Raw genomic sequence first — 20,451 nt, forward strand, 5'->3', positions numbered from 1 at the left:
TCTAGTTCAAGAAGCGCTGAAAATCATGAACTAAATTTTATATTAGAATCATGTTAAAGATGTTACAGTCAAAACTCATTACAATGACAACTTTTTTGGGACAAATCTCTCTATATCGACATTTTTAATGGTCCCCTAAAATTTCAATTGTAATTTAAACTTTTATAGCGACATTTCTATGTTTCGACTGTTCTCTATTACGACATTTGAGTTGTATTTGGTAATCACTCAGTGTAACGACATTTTTGCGCCCATTTAATTATTTTAGTACAATTATGATCGTTTCCTTCCTCCATGCTTCATAACGACATCTAACTTCTTTATTACGACGTCATTTATTGTGACATCTCCTCAACGGCGGTCCCTTGCGATGTATAAGAATCCTACTCAGTAGGTTGTAGGAGATTTCAGAGTTCTGAAATAATTCAGCGTGACATTTGGTAAAAATCCAAGACAGAATCTCCATTCTAAAATCCTGTTATGGAACCTACGAGATATTTATCCAGGTTGTATATGAATCCTGTTGAGAATTCGATCCACACAGGATTATGTGGAAACACTACCCAGCATTTTAATAAAAAAAAAGGTTTAGAAGATTTTGTAAAATTCTGCTGATGATTTGGTAAAAATTTTGCCTAGATTTCTGTGATTTAATGTACATGATTTAGTAAGTATTAATTCTTTTCGTCGATATTTTGTTCGACTGATTTAGCTTATTACCTTGATTGAAGTTCAAATTTTAAAGAAAGTCGTGATACAGCGATGCATCAAATAATTGTAGTTATTAAAGAGTATGATTCCACATTATGAACCTCAAATTGATTCTCGCAAGCTAGATTTGAAAAAGATGCAACAATGTTGTTCCATGTGGGGATTTTTTATTATTTCCGTACGGGTTTGGGCCGAAAGGTCTCAGATTTTCATGAAACTTTTTCCACAGGCAGGGCTCATCAATATATGAATAAAAAAAATTGAGAAAAATTCAGGGTCGCCTATTTTCCCGGAAAACTCAGTTGGAATTTTTTTTTTTTTCCACAGTTCGACAGCTCATGTCATAGCGAGCAGACGCGTGTATGCTATCGCTCCCGCGTTTCTAACTTCGCTTCGACCGTTCCAGCAAACAGTGCATTATCTCAATTTGACTACCTCGTCGGACCTGGCCAGGCCCAGGAGTATAATAGAATACATCGAAGTAGGCCGGCCAGTAAGTGGCCGAAAGTGCGAAATCTGGTGCCAAACTACCAGTGCCGGGACCGTGATATAAAGCGTTCTTGACTGAATAGAACAAAAAAAGCTTTTCTCTTTGTTCTTGCTCAGACGAACAACCGCTTAGTGAGTGGCATCTCGTGCTGTGCGGTTCGTTTTGCCTATTGTTTGTGAAGAATATCTCCGCAGTAGTTCAAATTAATTAGTGCTTGCTGCTGCCCCCCTCGACATGCCGCCGGGGCTAGACCCCTTCCCCCTAGGGGACCCTGGCCCGTCTAATTGTCGTGATGGTGAATTCGCTGGCCCTCGTTTTCCTGAATGGGGAGAACCTCAAGGCAATTACGGTCAACTGGTAATGATGCGAATGGAAGCCGTCTCGGGGAATCTTCCACAGGCTCCTTTCCTTCTCCGAAAATCGGTGGAGAGCTATCTGGGAGCGAAGGTTGATGGAGCATATCCCGAAAAAGGAGGTACAACGTATGTTCTGAAGCTGAGGAACAGAAATCACGCTGAAAAGCTGAAAAGGATGTCAAAATTGGCTGATGGCTTCCCGATCAAGATCGTGGAGCATCCAGTACTAAACGTGTCAAAATGTGTTATCAGCTGCAGCGATACGTGTGTCTATTCTGATACGGAGCTGGTAGAGGAATTGAAAGATCAAGGCGTTAAGGAAGTACGGAGAATCACCAGGCGTGACGGAAACCAGCGAATCAACACTCCAACCATCATATTGACACTCCAAGGTACCGTCATCCCAGAGGACATCTATATTGGATGGATCAGATGCCGCACCCGTCCATTCTATCCCACGCCTATGCTGTGTTATTGCTGTTGGGATTTCGGACACACGCGAGCCCGTTGTCAGCATCAGAACAACCCTACATGCGGTAACTGCTCTGGCAAGCACCAAACAGACGTGGAAAACCCATGCCTTCCCGCGGCGTTCTGCAAACGGTGCAATACCAATGACCATCCACTCTCGAGCCGAAAATGTCCCACCTATGTCAAAGAAAACGAAATCCAACACCTACGGGTCGATTTAGGCATTTCCTATCCAGCAGCAAAACGGCAGTATGAGCAGAGACACGGTTCAAAATCCATGGCATATATCGTAGCAGATAGTAACGATCGGCGTTATGCCGAACTTTCGGCGAAACTCGATAACGTCCTAAAGGTAGTAAAAAGCAAGGACGCTGAGATCGAGACTCTACTTACCGAACTAAAAAACAAAGACGCACACATCGAGAAACTGGAATCCACTATGAAGCTCACACCCCAAGAACGGCTGAATACAGTGAAAGAACACCGCACTATCAAGGACCTTGTTAACAAGATCCACTCTCTGGAGTCAGAGCTAGCTAGGAAAGACAGAGAAGTCGCTATGATCCGTGAAATCTACATCCCCAAGAAATCCTCAACCAGCACTGGTAACAAAATTACCAAGCCCGACGTATCAAACGGGTCTAATACGGGACACGATGATCGCAATTCTTCACACACTAATCAGTCTGAGGCATCGCAAATCAAGAAAACAGCCACGAAAAAGAAAGCTAACAAAATCGACAACTACGAGAGGCTTAACAAACGTACCAAAAATCGCCTTTCGCCAAGCACAACTCCCGAATGTACATTTACACCGGAAACCTCACCTGCTGACATCGAAATTTCTTCGGGTGATGAACCAATGTTGAATGTATCCGGGTACATATCCGACTCCTAAACGTCACATCATGCATCTAGTCCCCTCCTGAACCTATGTTTCTTGCCTGAACTGATCAACAAAATTAACACTGCACTTCACCTCTCAACAAACCGCTACCGAAACTGATTCCAAAAAAGGAGCGGACTAGCCAAGCAACAGCGACTTACAGAAAACACATCCCATCATCGAAGCGCAAACCAACTCCACCTGCATCTTCCAACGATCTGGCAACCTTTACTGGCCAATGCGACTACCCGGCGGAGCCACCGAGCAGTCGAGGCACCGCCAGTGCGGACGTATATGCCACACCGGAACTGACGGACAACCCTCGACACTCCGTGGCGGTCGGAAGAGGGACGGACAAGGGAGACAACTCCTATCCCCCTGAGGACAACGAGGGATTTAATTCACAACCAATACAAACTAAGCAACAAGAATCCACGCCGGAGATGTACTTGGAACAACAGTCTTGCATCGGTGAAGCTCTATCGACGTTAAGATTTCGAACACAACCTCGAATTAGTCCTGAAGATTCCCGTTGGCCAACGCTGCCTCAAAGTATAAGGTCCAACGCAGCGCTGTATGATTCATACCAATTCAAACATAGAGGGACCTCTATTCCAAAAGCAGGCTCTTCTGGTTGGTGTCTTCCCATTGTAGAGTACACTGGTGATGACTGCAGTGCCCCAAGTCGACGCGAGATCACAGAAACAGTATTTCTTAGTAGACCACCCACCCCAAGCACAAGATCACTGTCAGAACAACCAACTCTCCGCCATCCACGAAATATATCCAGTACGCCCTCGGTTAGCACCTTGTTCGCCATACAATGGAACATGAATGGCTATATCAACAATCTGCCGGACCTTGAGCTTCTTGTCAGAGACCAGCAACCAATCATATTGGCCATTCAAGAGACGCATCGGATTAATACCAACCGGTTGAACCATTCCTTACAGAAACGGTACAGCTGGACCCTCAAATGTAATGAAACCATCTACCACTCGGCTGCTATTGGAGTTTTATCAACTGTTCCTTTTTCTCCGCTTCCTCTCAACACGGACTTACCAATTGTGGCAGTTAAACTTGAGTATCCGTTTCCTATGACCGTGATATCGGGATACCTGCCAAATGGGAACATTCCGGATCTCAAACTTCGCCTCTTTAATGCTCTTCAGAGTCTAAGTAGCCCAATACTAGTTATGTGGGACGTGAACGGTCATCATCCGGAATGGGGCAGTGTTTCACCTAACGATAGGGGTTCACTCATTATGGACGTAGCAGAAAAGCTTGACCTAGTTATTCTCAATGATGGAGCCACTACCTTCACCAGAGGCCAACGGAATTCCGCAATAGATGTCAGTTTATGCAGTCCAAGCATAGTCAACCGACTCCTCTGGACTGCCAGAGAGGATCCCATGGGTAGTGACCACCATCCCATCTTCATACACATCGACGCACAACCTCAAGCTACTTCTCGTCGTCCGCGCTGGAAATATGACCAAGCAGATTGGTCTCACTTCCAAATGCTGATTGACACCGAAGTTTCTGACAAACCCCCGGATAACATCGAAGGTTTCCTTAGTGTTTTGCATCAAGCTGCCCTTACATCTATTCCTCGCACTACACCAAACCCAGGTCGGAGATCATTGCCATGGTGGTCTCCAGACATAAAAAAAAGTCATCAAAGAGAGACGAAAGGCCCTCCGTGCCGCAAAGCGTCTGGCTGATGACCATCCAGAAAAATCAAAATTAACGGAAATCTACCGCTCCAAACGCAACGAATGTCGCCAGCGTATTCGAGGTGCTAAGAAAAAAACATGGGAAGACTTCTTGGAAGGAATCAATGCTAACCAAACGGCATCCGAATTGTGGAATCGAGTCAACGCATTGAATGGTAAACGACGAGCAACTGGCATGACACTACGGTTACCAGGAGGCCTAACTCGAGACCCATTCTTAATAGCAAACGCTCTAGCTGATCACTTCGCTTCTCTATCCTCTTTAGACCGATATGGTAGAAATTTTATCTTAAATAATCAAGCTTCTATCGATAGCATAACCAATCTAGTTATCCCAGAAGATAACACACCTCTCCGCATAAACTCTCCTTTCCGTATGGAAGAACTAAACTTTGCTCTACGCCATTGCAAAAGTAAGCCTGCAGGTCCAGATGACCTCGGATACCCATTGTTTCAGCACCTTTCAATAGTTTCGAAGGCAACCCTTCTTGATCTGCTGAACAAAACATGGATCGAGAATACTCTACCGAAGTCCTGAACGAAAACTACAGGCAGCAGTATCTGCGGTAGCCAGATGGGCTGCTAACTCCGGTTTTGACCTCTCGGCGGAGAAAAGTGTTATCTCTCATGTACGCCGCTCCCGTCATCGTGTTCAACAAACTCCCGTTATGGTAAACGGCTGCCCGATTCCATGTAGGAAAACAATGGTTATACTTGGAGTGCAGCTTGACCGTGAACTACGTTTCGATGCTCACCTAAATGCGATCAAGAGGAACTGCCAAACAAGAATCAATCTTCTCCGCACCTTATCCAAACCGCATAAGAGCAGTAACAGAGGCATCCTTGTAAGAATAGCAAAATCTATAATCAACAGCCGGCTCTTTTATGGTATTGAACTCTTCGGTCTGGCAGGTGACACTTTAATCACACGCCTTGCCCCTACATATAATCAATCCATTAGAATAATAGCTGGCTTACTCCCATCCACTCCAGCAGATGCGGCCTGTGTGGAACTTGGAGTTCTCCCATTCCGATACCAAGCTACAGAAACTTTGTGCTGTCGAACGATCGCCTATTTAGAAAAGACCACTGGAGATCATGAGGTCTTTCTCCTCAGGGAGGGAAACAGAGCTCTAGACAGTTTGGCCCATCAGGAGCTCCCCCCGGTTGAACAGGTCCACTGGGTCGGAGCCAGAAGGTGGGACGCTCCAGATTTCCTCGTAGACACCTCGGTTTCGAAACGATTTCGAGCAGGGGATAACTCTCCTGCTATGCGTTCTCATGTCACGGAGTTGTTAGCTAGCAAGTACCGAAACTACCATCACCGTTTCACCGATGGCTCCAAGTATTTGGACAGAACTGGCTTCGGCGTTACCGACGTTGATAAAAGCTATTTTTATAGACTACCCGATCAGTGCTCGGTTTTCTCGGCCAAGGCTGCTGCAATTCTTCTGGCCTCTACAACTCCTGCACCCAAACCAATATGTGTTATCTCCGACTTTGCTAGCGTACTCGCTACCATCAACTCATCGTCAACTCGTCACCCATGGATCCAAGCTGTGCAGAAGAACTCGCCCTCTCAAACCGTTTTTCTATGGGTACCCGGTCATTGCGGCATTCGAGGCAATGTGGAGGCTGACCATCTTGCATCGAAAGGTCGATCCGGTCGTCTGTTCACCAGATTAACGCCAGGGATGGATTTGAAAAACTGGACCAAATCTCAAATCCGTTCATCTTGGGCCCTAGAATGGGTGAATTTAAGAGATAAGTTCATACGAAAAATCAAAGGAGAAACAAAACGCTGGATTGATACTAACAATCGTCGTGACCAACAAGTGTTATCTCGTCTGCGTACCGGTCACACCCACGCTACTCACAATATGGGTAACGAACGGCCGTTTCGCAAAAAGTGCATTGTCTGCAACACTACGATGTCTGTCGAACACATGATAATCAATTGTCCTTGCTTTCAAGCCCCTCGAGAACGCCACAATATCCCAGATAGCATCAGAGATGCGCTTTCGAATCAAGCTTCCAGCGAAGCAGCAATAATATCTTTTATGAAGGATGCGGGACTTTACAACAAAATTTGACAAATGTTATCACAACAAGATTCAAAACTATTGAACGATATGCGATGACCATGCTGACACACTCTGACAATGGATTTGGACCAATGAAGGACTTTCTAAACGATACTCGATGACGACTATGCTGACCTGGAATGGCTACCAAATTGGACTACCGAATGGACTTCGACGCTTGAAATATTTAAATCTATAATCTGCCAAATGTGTACATTAACTTTGTTTGACAGGGGGGCCTCTCAATACGAAGCCCTCTTTTTCCCAACGATGGAGACGAACCAGCCTCCGGCTGAAAGTCTCGATAATAAAGATAAAGAAGAAAGATTTTTTTCCCCCTGACACTACTTACTTTGAAAAATCGTAACTCAAGAACGAAGCATCATAGAAACAAAGTTTTTTTTTATGAAAATGAAAGCAAATTTTCTCAGGAATAAAAAAAAATTAACTGGAAAAAGTTTTCCACAAAATTTTCCACCGTTGAGAAAATTCGTAAAGAAAACCCGGAAAAACTATGCTCCAACTCGTGGAAAATTTTCAAAAAAATATTTTTGAGAAGATAATTTTATAAGCTTTAATCGCTGAAATATTTGAAATGTACTTTTTTTTCGTTTTTGAGTTATGGCCAATTTTGTAAAAAATGTGCAAATGTGCCATTTTGAGCCTTTTCTTTAAAAAATCATAACTCAAGAAAGAAACAAAGTTTTTTTTTATGAAAATGAAAGCAAATTTTCTCAGGAATAAAAAAAATATTAACTGGAAAAAGTTTTCCACAAAATTTTCTACCGTTGAGAAAATTCGTAAAGAAAAGCCGGAAAAACTATGTTCCAATTAGTGGAAAACTTTCCAAAATATATTTTTGAGAAGGTAATTTCATAGGCCTTAATCGCTGAAATTTTTGAAATGTACTTTTTTTCGTTTTTGAGTTATGGCCAATTTTGTGGAAAATGACCATATAAGCCTTTTCTTTGAAAATCCATATTTCAATCGAAGCATCGGAAAAACAAAGATTTTTTTATCAAAGCAATTGCAAATTTTCTAAAACATCTGAAAAAAAGATATGGGATTGGTATTGATGAAGTATAAGTCGGAATGGATGATATTTTTCATGAAAAATTACACCGCTAAGAAAAACTGAAAAAAAAACTGTTTCTGCCTCAATTTTTCATTACACTGAAAAGGGATTTGGCTTTTCTATGGAACAAATAAGATTATTATTATTTCTTTAATTTTATTTATTAAATTATTCAGTATATAACTTACATTTTTATCTTATTACTACCTATTTTTTCAACCGGGGAGATTGTCTTTGGTTGCCAACACCAGACGATTTTCGTTTCTTTGTATTATTAAGAACAAATCATGCTGTATTTTCTTGGTTTTCATGTGCATCTGAGAATTCACTAGCAAAAATGTTTCGTTCGTCTTTTGGTATAAATGAATGATATTTTTTGTTCCAGGAATTGGAACAAGGTTAGAAAATCTTTCCTGAAGAAATTTTTCAGCCTCTGAATAGTCATTTTCAGTTGCATATTATTTATTTATTTATTTTATTTAGTTGGTATTACATCAATTAATTTGATAAAACCTCGTTAACGATGTTACGCCAATTTACTCGGTCCATGGCTGTGTCTCTCCAACTTCGATTTTGGCCCACGTTCTCCAGATCTTGTTGCACCTGATCAAGCCACCTCGCTCGCTGTGCTCCTCGCCTTCTTGTGCCAACCGGATTCGACGCGAACACCATCTTTGCAGGATTGTTGTCCGGTAGTCTTGCAACTTGCCCTGCCCAGCGCATCCTTCCGGCTTTCGCAACCTTCTGGATTCTGGGTTCACCGAAGAGCCTAGCGAGCCACACACCGTATTCCTGTACTCCGCCAAAGATCGTCCTAAGCACCCTTCGTTCGAACACTCCAAGTGCTTGCAGGTCCTCTTCCAGCATGGTCCATGCTTCATGTCCATAGAGGACCACCGGTCTTATAAGCGTTTTGTACATGGTGCATTTGGCGCGAGTATGAATTTTTCTCGACCGCAGCTTCTTCTGGAGCCCATAGTAGGCGCGACTTCCACTGATGATGCGTCTCCGTATTTCACGACTACCGTTGTTATCAGCCGTTAACAAGGATCCGATGTAGACGAACTCATCAACCACCTCAAAAGTATCCCCGTCTATCGTAACACTGCTCTCCAGGCGGGCTCTGTCGCGCTCGGTTCCGCCTATCAGCATGTACTTTGTTTTTGACGCATTCACCATCAGGGCGACTTTTGTCGCTTCACGTTTCAGGCGGGTGTACAGGTCTGCCACCGTTCCAAATGTTCTGCCGACAATATCCATATCATCCGCGAAGCAAACAAATTGGCTGGATCTTGTGAAAATCGTATCTCGGTTATTGAACCAGGCTCTCCGCATGACACCTTCTAGCGCGATGTTGAACATCAGGCACGAAAGTCCATCACCCTGTCGAAGTACCCGGCGGGATTCGAACGAACTGGAATGTTCACCCGAAATCTTCACGCTATTCTGCACACCGTCCATCGTTGCTCTTATTAGTCTTGTGAGCTTCCCGGGAAAGCTGTACTCGTCTATGATTTTCCATAGCTCTTCGCGGTCGATGCTATCATAAGCCGCTTTGAAATCGATGAACAAGTGATGCGTTGGGACTTGGTATTCACGGCATTTCTGGAGGATTTGCCGTACAGTGAAGATTTGGCCCGTTGTCGAGCGGCCGTTGATGAAACCAGCTTGATAACTTCCCACAAACTCATTTGTTATTGGTAGTAGACGACGGAAGATAATCTGGGATAGCACTTTGTAGGCGGCATTCAGGATAGTGATCGCACGATAGTTTTCACATTCCAGTTTGTCGCCCTTCTTGTAGATGGGGCATATGACCCCTTGCTTCCACTCCTCCGGCAGCTGTTCCGTTTCCCAGATTCTGACAATCAGCCGGTGCAGACAGGCTGCCAACCTCTCCGGGCCCATTTTGATGAGTTCAGCCCCAATACCATCCTTACCAGCGGCCTTGTTATTCTTGAGCTGGTTGATGTCATCTTTAACTTCCCTCAATGTGGGGGCAGGTTGGTTTCCTTCATCCGCCGTGCTGACGTAGCCACTTCCTCCGCTGTCGTGACCCTCGGCGCCTGTGTTCTCCGTGCCATTCAGGTGTTCATCGTAGTGCTGCCTCCACCTTTCAATCACCTCACGCCCGTCCGTCAAGATGCTTCCGTCCTTATCCCTACACATTTCGGCTCGCGGCACGAAGCCTTTTCGGGATGCGTTAAGCTTCTCGTAGAACTTTCGCGTTTCTTGTGAACGATGCAGCTGTTCCATTTCTTCACATTCCGCTTCTTCCAGGCGGCGCTTTTTGTCCCGGAATAGCCGGGTTTGCTGCTTTCGTTTTCTTTTATATCGCTCCAAGTTTTGTCGCGTTCCTTGCTGCAGCATTGCAGCCCGCGCTGCATCCTTCTCTTCCAAAACCTGCCTGCATTCATCGTCGAACCAATCGTCACATGTCCTCCTTTCCACGTACCCGACGATGCTCTCGGCTGCGTTGTTGATGGCTGCTTTTATGTTGCTCCAGCAGTCCTCAAGAGGGGCTTCGTCAAGCTCGCCCTCTTCCGGCAACGCTACCTCGAGATGCTGCGCGTATGCGGCAGCGACGTTCGGTTGGGCCAGTCGCGCTAGGTTATACCGAGGCGGGCGCCGTACATTGTTAATGACGGATAGTTTTTGGCGCAGTTTCACCATCACCAGGTAGTGGTCGGAGTTAATGTTAGCGCCACGATAGGTTCTGACGCCGGTAATATCGGAGAAGTGGCGTCCATCGATCAAAACGTGGTCGATTTGTGATTCCGTCTGCAGTGGTGATCTCCAGGTGTATCGATACGGGAGGCTGTGCTGGAAGTAGGTGCTGCGAATGGCCATGTTCTTGGAGGCGGCAAAATCTATCAGTCGTAGGTCGTTCTCGTTCGTCAGCCGGTGGGCGCTGAACTTTCCAATCGTCGGTCTGAACTCCTCCTCCTGGCCAACCTGACCTCCTATGATGATCTTGACGCAGTGGCTTGGGCAGCGGTTCTACTAGCGGTCGAGCTGCGCGTTAAATGCGTCCTTGTCACCATCAGTGCTTCCGGAGTGTGGGCTATGCACGTTTATGATGCTGAAGTTGAAGAACCGGCCTTTGAGTCTCAACTTGCACATTCTTTCGTTGATCGGCCACCACCCGAAAACGCGCCTCTGCATATCACCCATCACTATAAAAGCTGTTCCCAGCTCACGTGTGTTGCCGCAGCTCTGGTAGATGGTATGATTACCTCTAAACGTTCGCACCATCGAACCTGTACAGCACACCTCCTGCAGCGCTATGATGTCGAAACCGCGGATCTTCAGTACATCGGAGAGTATGCGTGTGCTTCCGATGAAGTTGAGAGATTTGCAGTTCCACGTACCGAGTTTCCAATCGCAAGTCCTTTTTCGTCGCTGTGGTCTTTGCCGATTGTTCCGGTCCGTATTCTCTCGTTGACGTTCCTGTGCTGATGTGTTTTTACGGTTGGCTTGCAGGGCCTGACACCAACCCCCTAGATTTCCGGAGGACCATTCCCCCTAAATGTTCGGAGGGCCATAGTTGAAGTGGTTTCGGATAGGCCGGGAGGAAATTACAATAGTAAAACCGCGATTAACTTTAACTAAAAGATGGTTTTATTCGAAACGTGTTTTTCACTTTAACATTTGTTTACATCAGATGTCACTTTCATAGCGACCGAAAGAACTTCAAAGGTGTAGAAATAAAAAGGGGCAAAACATAAGTACGCTCATAGGAGCAGAACAAAGTGGGGGCAACTAGAGTACGGTGGTTACACTCAACACCCCTGCTTAACCACGGTAGTCTTATCTACGCTCGAGTCCTAACTTGGCACATAGGCCTCTGAAAGCGGCCACTGGTAGACCTTTGGTCATGATGTCTGCTTCTTGATCCGATGATCTCACGTACTTGATGGCAACAACTCCACGCTGCACAAGGTCACGTACAAAGTGAAACTTCGTGTCCACGTGTTTAAGCCGGCTATGATCCTTGGAGTCCTCAGCTATACGGATTGTGGACTGATTGTCCTCAAACACCGATATCGCTTGTCCATATTTTCTTCCCAGATCGCACACCAGCCTTCTCATCCAGACGACGTGACAGATGGCCAAACAGAGCGCAGCTAGCTCCGCTTCGGTAGACGATAAAGCAACGGTTTGTTGCTTCCGGGTTGTCCAACTTACAGTACACCCATATATCTTGCACACATATCCGCTTACAGATCGCCTGTCCACGTTGCTATTCGCCCAATCTGCATCGGTAAACACTTCCAGCAAAGCAGCACCCTCTCGCTTCCGATACACCAGCCCAACATCTAGCGTCCCTTTTACATACCTTAGTATCTGCTTCAAATAGTTCCAGTGCTCGTCGCTAGGGCACGCTTGAAACTGGCTGAAAAAGTTGATAGCTGCCGACAGGTCCGGCCTTGTAGTCAGCGACGCGTACATAAGACAGCCGATGAGTTCACGGTACGGCTTATCCGTTCTCTGCTTTTCTTCCGCTTTGCTAAGCTTCAGCCGATTCTCGATCGGCGTCGACCTCGGCTTGCATTCACTCATATCGAAACGTCTGAGCAATCCGTCCAGGTAGTTTCGTTGGCTAATTCTCAATACGCCTTCTTTGAAATCACGCTCGATGTTCATGCCCAAGAACTGTCTTACCTCGCCAGAGTCTGTCATCTCGAACCGCTCCGACAGTTTTCGCTTGACTTCTTGGAGAATCTTCAGTGACGAACTTGCGATCAAGACGTCGTCGACGTACAGCACCAGGATCACCTGTTGCTTGCCGGATCCAAGCGTGTAGAGGCACTGGTCATTGTCACTACGTGTGAAGCCCAACTTCTCGACGAACCGATGGAATTTGTCGTTCCATGCTCGCGAAGCTTGCTTCAGCCCATAGAGGGCTCGATTTAGGCGGCATACTAGTCCTCTCCCCTGCTCAAACCCGTCTGGTTGAGCCATAAAGATCTCCTCTGACAGTTCACCATTGAGGAACGCGGTTTTAACGTCCATCTGGTGGATGTGCATACCGCTCTGGTTCGCCAACGCCAACACTGCCCGCAAGGTGTCCATCTTCGCAACAGGAGAGTATGTTTCGGAGTAATCGAAACCCTTCTTCTGGCTGAAGCCTCTCGCTACCAACCTGGCCTTGTATTTCTCCGGTTTGCCTGCTTCGCCACGCTTAATCCGGAAAACCCACTTGCACGACACCACTGAACGTCCCTCCGGTTTCTTCACAAGTGTCCAAGTATTGTTCCGCTTTAGAGAACTCATTTCGTCTTCAATCGCTGCCTTCCACTCCTTCCAGTCGTCGCGCTTCTGGAGCTCAGCGATCGTTCCGGGAATCTCATCCACGTAGTTTACTGCACTCAAGGCGAAACTTGCGTATTCCATCTCGAAATCTTGATGCCATGCTGGCGCCGACCTGTTCCGCTGTGGCCTTCCGCCGGAGGCGATTTCTTCTTCTTCTTCTGCTGGTTCTTCCTCTACGAAGCTTTCAAACTCGCCGTCTGACGGGTCTTCTTCCGGTACCTCCAGTTCACTATTAGCATCATCTTCTTCTTCTGCAGGAACATGAACCACTTGATCAACAGGTAGGTTTCTCTTCACCAACGAAGCACTGTCTTCTACGAAGTCAACATCACGCGCGACGACAATCTGCTTCTTCATTGGATTCCATACTCTGTATCCGTTGTGACTGTATCCCAGGAAGATTCCGCTCCAGGCTTTCGAGTCCAGCTTCCGTCGCAGTTCATCCGGGACGTGCACGAAAACTTTACAACCAAACACTCTCACGTTAGATACGTTTGGCTTCCGGGACTCCCACCGCTCAAATGGTGTTTGCTTCGTACTCAGTGCGTTCGTTGGACTTCGGTTGGTAAGAAAGGCTGCAGTCAGCACAGCCTGCCCCCAGAACCGTTTGTCAACTCCAGAATCCTTCAACATCGCTCTAGCCTTTTCGACTAGCGTCCGATTCAGTCGTTCGCTCAGCCCATTCTGTTGGGGCGTATAAGGGACCGTCCATTCGATTTGAATGCCTTTACTTCTACAGAATTTCAGGAATCGCTTGTTCTTATATTCCCCTCCGTTATCGCATCGGAGGCGGGAAATCTTCTGTCCGAATTTCGCTGTGGCCCAGGCCTCGTACTCCTCAAAGTACTCTACCACCTGGTCTTTCGACTGCATCAGGTACACGACTGTGAAATGGCTCCAGTCGTCGGTGAATGTCACGAAATACTGCACACCCGACAGCCCAACCGGCGTTACAGGGCCACACACGTCCGTGTGAACAAGCTCGAGCACACGCGACGCGCGCTTTGCAACCGACGAAGAGAACGGTTTCCTCGTCTGTTTCCCAACGACGCACGATTCGCACAAAATCATGTCCTTATCACTGTTATCAACGGAACTCATGTTCATTCCCGACACCATTCCGCTCTGCATCAGTTGCTTCAAACTGTTTTCGTTCAGGTGGCCGAACCGACGATGCCACAGCTCGGAACTCTTCCGAATTCGACCGCACGACAACAAGGCATCACCCGCACTTTGCCTGGTCGAATAGAAATCGAGTTCATATAGTTTTTCACGCCGAGACGCACTCGCGACGATTTCGGAGCCGTTATACACCTTCGCTTTTCCGCACTCGAAAACGACACGCATTCCCGCTTTCTCCACCTTCATCACAGAAAACAAGTTGCAACGCAGTTTAGGCACATACAAAGCGTCTGAAATCGTGCAATCGATCGGTTTACCGTTCACTACCGATATAATCTTCACGGTGCCGGCAAATTCAGCCACTATCGTTTCACCGTCTTTTGCCACCGCGATCTCAACCGGTTTCTTCAGTCGATGAAGCTCACTGAACAACACTTTGTCCCGCACTAGATGATCCGTTGCACCAGAATCGATGTACCATCGGGTACGCTGGTCTTCCGGCAGATCCATGCCACCACTAACACCGACGAAACAGATTCCTTTTCCAGCATCCGCCTCAGCTACGTTAGCTTTCGATTTTCGATGATTCTTCTGGTTCCCCTGCTGTTTCCTATCGGGGCAATCAATTTGCTTATGCCCTTCCTTCTTGCAGTGAAAACAAATCAGCTTCTTCTTCTTCACCTGCTTCGCTCCGGAAAAAGCAGCATCTCCACCCGACGAGGATGACGATTCAATCCCACGGCGCTTGGTTTCTTCATCCAGTAGTCGACATTTAACAAACTCGAGCGATAGATTTTCTTCTGGCATCGTCTCGAGTGCCGTAACTACCCCGGAATACGAAGGGCCAAGCGTTAGTAGGAGATGGCAAACCACGTCTAAATCCTCCAAGACAGCGCCAGTCGATCGATACTCACGTACCAGCTTATCGAAGCGAAGAAAATGTTGCTGTAAATTTCCTCCTTCGAATCGCAGCTGCAGCATCTCCCGCTTCAAATGCATCCGGCTTGCGATGCTGCGACGCTCGAAAACACGATGCAGGGCATCCCAGATATCTTTGGGAAACTGCTTGCCCTGAATATATTCGAGCTGCGTATCGTGGATTCTCGACACCAGCAGGGACTTACACCGGCGGTCCTTCTTCATACGCTTCTCCAGCTTCTTGGCTTTTGCGGCTTTCACTTCGTTCGTGTCACCCTCCTGGACGACCAGCTCCTCCACCTCCGCTGCATACGTGTGGATGCACTCTTCGAGCTCGTGCTCTTCCAAGAGTATCAGCATCCGAAACTTCCAGGCAGCAAAGTTCGAGCCGTCGAACAGCGGCAGCAACACACGATCGAACTTTTCCTCCTCCATACCGAAAAACGCAAAAACAACGACACTCCCGACTACTTTTCGATCAAAGCGCGACCGGGGCCCACAACCTGAAGTGGTTTCGGATAGGCCGGGAGGAAATTACAATAGTAAAACCGCGATTAACTTTAACTAAAAGATGGTTTTATTCGAAACGTGTTTTTCACTTTAACATTTGTTTACATCAGATGTCACTTTCATAGCGACCGAAAGAACTTCAAAGGTGTAGAAATAAAAAGGGGCAAAACATAAGTACGCTCATAGGAGCAGAACAAAGTGGGGGCAACTAGAGTACGGTGGTTACACTCAACAATAGTGCGCAGTTTAGCTTAGAGTCCTTCTCTGGCACTCGGACGATGATCAGCCGCCCCTGACATGGGGAACAGACGCTGTTGTGAGCCGCTCCTAACATGGAGTACAGACGCTCAAGGTTTGCAGAAGCAAACCCCCCTTCCCTGTCAGCATACGACCAAAGTTCCCACCGGGGGTTGGTTACCCGATCTTCCCCAAGGTTACTCGTACCCCGGCCAGTACCACGAGGAGGTAGGGATAGGAGTTGCTGGGCAAGAGGCTAAGGACCACACAATGGGGTCTATTTTATTCCTGTAGTTACGCGAGGTACCAATGGTACGCCATGCCCAGCCATTTACCGTTCAGTTGCATATATAAATTCCCAATCTTATTTAAATTGGTCTTTCACCTTTTGCGACACAGCCCAGTCGAAATTAATATTTTTTTTTTATTCCTGAGAAATTTCGCTCTACGCTTCCTTGTACCAACCGAATCCGGGGCAAACAACATCTTTACAGAGTTGCTGTTCGACATTCTCGCAATATACCCTTCCTTCCATATTCCGCCACTATCTGAACACTGAGATCGCCGTATAGTTGTGTGACCTAGTAGTTCATCCTTCGCCGCCGCTAGAGTCTGCAATTTCATTTTTTCATTTATTCAGTTAACATCTAAACAGATAACACTGAATCAACAATTTCACACCACAGTACTCGGGTTGTGGCCGAATCTCTCCATTCTCGGCTCGCCTAATCGCTGTGCACTTAATCCACTCACCCAGCTCGTTGCGATCCACGCCTTTTTGTATCAACCAGATTCGAAGCGAACACCATTTTTGCAGGGTTGCTGTCCGGCATCCTTGCAACATGCCCTGCTCATCGTATCTTTGCAGCTTTGGCCACCTTCTGGATATTGCGTTCGCCTTCGCCGCCACACACCGTTTTCCTGCACACCGCCAAAGATCATTCTAAGCACCCGACGTTCGAAGACTCCAAGTGCTTGCAAGTCCTCCTCCAGCATCGTCCACGTTTCATGCCCGTAGAGGACCACCGGCCTTATGACCATTTTGTGCATGGTACTTTGGGTGCGGGTGTGAATTTTTTGATCGCTTCTTGTGGAACTGATGATGCGCCTCCATATTTCACGGATAACATTATTGTAAGCCGTCAGCAAGGATCCGAGCTAGACGAACTCATCGACCAGCTCGAACGTAGCTCGTAAGACTGCACCAACTAGGATGTACGACTGTTAAGCCCGGCTCTCCGCATAACACCTTCTAGCGCAATATTGAACAACAGGTACGAAAGTCCATCACCTTGCGTAGTCCCTGACGGGATCCAAACAAACTGGAGTGTTCGCCTGAAACCTTCACACAATTTTGCACATCTTCCATCGTCGCTCTTATCAGCCTCGTGAGCAGAGATGGGAAAAGTTCTGAAATACACACTACCGTAGAGGAGCGTAGCAAATCACAGTCAGCGGAGCCAGTGAAACTCACGCGTATCGCTGCTGTAGGCAAAATGCCTTGAAAATAGCAAAACACCCGTTGCTAAGGGCAACCCAAAACTACTGTAGAAAAATGTTCTATTTCCCGCTGCATTTCCCGCATTTACAGCCTTCAATGACACTACTGATTTAGAAAATTCATGTACCCAACATAAGCTACTTGATGAGATTCACAATTTTGAACTACTGTATTAGAAGAGCCATACAGTAGCCATGATTTTCGCAAAAACTCAAGCCTACTACTATTACCATTCCTAGCTCTGCTCGTGAGCTTCCCGGAAAAGCTGTTCTCGTCCATAATTTTCTATAGCTCTACGCGGTCGATACTACCGTATGCCGCCTTGAAATCGATAAAAAGGAGATGCGTTGGGACCTGGTATTCACGACATTTTTGGAGGATTTGCCGTACAGTAAAGATCTGGTCCGTTTCCGTTGTCGATCTACCGTCAACGAAGCCGGCTTGATAGCTTCCAACGAACTCGTGACAGACGACGGAAGATGATCTGGGATAATACTTTGTAGGCCGCGTCAAGAATAGTGATCGCTCGAAAGTTCTCACAATCTAACTTGTCGCCTTTCTTGTAGATGGGAAATATTACCCCTTCCTTCCACTCCTCCGGTAGCTGTTCAGATTGTGCCTATCAGCCGATGCAGACAAATGACCAGCCTCTCCGGGTCCATCCTTATGAGTTCCGCTTCGATACCATCCTTACCAGCAGCTTTATTGTTCTTGAGCTGGTGAATGGCATCCTTAACCTCCCTCAAAGCGGGGGTTGGTTGGTTTCCATCGCCCGCATTACTGACAAATGCACTTTCTCCGTTGTCCCATCTTTCATTGCCTGTGCTCTCAACGCCATTCAGGTGTTCGTCGAAGTGCTGCTTCCACCTTTCGATCCCCTCACGCTCATCCGTCAAAATGCTTCCATCCTTATCCCTGCACATTTCGGCTCGCGGCACGAAGCCGTTGCGGGATGCGCTGAGCTTCTGATAGAACTTACGTATTTCTTGAGACCGACACAGCTGTCCCATCTCCTCGCACTCCGTCTCCTCCAAGCGGCGTTTTTTCTCCCGAAAGAGGCGGGTCTGTTGTTGCCGCTTCCGTCTATAACGTTCCACGTTTTGCCGGGTCCCTTGCTCCAGCCCGCAATATATACTCCCTGATTTTTTCTAAGATTATTCATAAAGTAACATCTGGTCCGTTGTCGAGTGTCCCTGACGAAAATCATAGAATCGTCACTTCATCTTTGTCGTTGACCAGTGTCAGTCATACCGGTTGGAAAAAGGATGAGAAATTTTGCTTGAATTCTTCTCGTTGTTACTCTCTTTCTCTACTATTTGTACTAACTCCAAACCTCTTTCTTACATCTCCCCTCCACAGGAAATCTCCTGGTTGACCAGGCGACGGCTTCCGACGGACGAGTGGTGGATCGTGCCCGTGCCTGGTGCAGCATGATCGGGGTCCTGTACTATCGCTTCAACCCTCAAATGTCCGTCGACATTGCCATGGACGAGAAAATTGATGAGCCGTTGATCAACATGCTATGGGAGGTCAAGGCGTACATGTACGCCAACCGGCGGAAGGTCATCGAAATGATCAACAATCTCAAGTGAGGCTGCCATTCGTAGTCGTAGGGCAGCGATCAGAGACGTGGTACGTGAACTGGTAGGTAGATTCTTCTTAGTTTCGTGTTTTTTTGTCTTTATCTCATTCCCATAACCAATGGATGAGGAACAAATGGAGCAAATCACTACTCTCAGCGACAATACAATACATACCGGAAACCAGTAGCATGAGTACTACGGATTTGTAGCGAAATAAAGTCAGAAGTAAACGTAAGCAGTAAAGGACAACAGGAATAATATTTTTACAGTTTATAAAAAAAATCGTAGAACAACCGGTTGTAGTTATTTCTAACAGTGGGAGTTCGACTTTTTCCGACAGAACAGAAAATTCCGACTAGTTCATTAGTGGCAGTACAACGATAGATTAAATTTACGGAGAAATAGAAGAAACCCAACGGCTTCATCCATTTACACAGAGTATGAGTCGAAAAAAAAGATAGACAATTCGCGTGAAATCGAACTGAACGTTTGGGCTTGTGTATATGTCTCATCACAAGAACCGATTTACTGTTTTTGACCGTTTTGCTTCGTGATTTTCCGCGTGAAGCTTATTATTGTTATAGATGTGTCTTTGACTCAAAAGAAATGTATTAGGATATGTGAAACGAATTCGATCGGTAATTGGCAGAGACCTCAACAAAATGCTTCCCATTTCCAAGAAGGGTGTGTACATGCCTCACTTGGCCTGGCGCCATGTCGCTTATCGACTGTCCCCAGAACGCCAAACAGGGCAGCATCCCTTCACGAACATGTCTGTATGTGTGATTTTTACTACGTACATAGTATCGCTAATGGTCACCTTCCCAGTGAATGACGAGAGGGTCCGTTCCTTTACGAAACTCAAACCACCAAAAACCAAACTAGCTCTAGCACACGTCTGCTTATTGACAAAATTCCTTATTTTTCCTTACCCTTGTCTCTCTTTCGCGAAAATAATTCGACAGAATATTTATGCACTGCATTTTGAAAAATCACTTCAAAATTTATCGAAAAAGTTCGATTCGCTTAGCGACTTCCTCACAACGCAACTTTTTTCTATAGGTACAAGAATGGTTTAAACATTATGGTACGCCTCAAAGGCAAAAATTAGGTATACTTAAGAATCACCCTTAGCTATGATTTACGATAACAGCCGCACTTGTGGTGTAAGGAAAATATTAACTATTTATTCAAGTATCATTAGCCTTCCCAACATTTATTCCTATCATCGACTTAGATAACTGCAAGGATTTCAAGCTTAATTTCATACCCACCCCCTTCCGAAACACACGACTGTTTCAATAGTTTGACCCACCTTCAGAAGTCTATACAGCAAACATATTGTTTTTCACGATATTCCACTTGAAAGGATTTGTACAATTGAGGAAATAATACATATGAAATCAATAGTAAGATAACAGGATGTTACAAATAAATTGTTTTTCGGGAAATATA

The 20,451-nt window shown here is 46.2% G+C and overlaps 1 protein-coding gene across 4 annotated transcripts in view; it reads left to right on the forward strand.

The window, feature by feature from the left end:
• LOC5576852 (85/88 kDa calcium-independent phospholipase A2) overlaps window positions 1–20,451 on the forward strand; it is a 108,717-nt gene extending 88,266 nt beyond the window's left edge. For all 4 annotated transcript variants that reach the window (XM_021841837.1, XM_021841836.1, XM_001656230.2 and 1 more), the window contains one exon: window positions 18,773–20,451. In XM_021841837.1, coding sequence (XP_021697529.1) covers window positions 18,773–19,005 — 233 coding nt within the window. In that variant the 3' untranslated portion in view covers window positions 19,006–20,451. The remainder of the gene's footprint in view (window positions 1–18,772) is intronic.

This window comes from Aedes aegypti, chromosome 2 (assembly GCF_002204515.2).
Source record: "Aedes aegypti strain LVP_AGWG chromosome 2, AaegL5.0 Primary Assembly, whole genome shotgun sequence".
Lineage (NCBI taxonomy): Eukaryota > Metazoa > Arthropoda > Insecta > Diptera > Culicidae > Aedes > Aedes aegypti.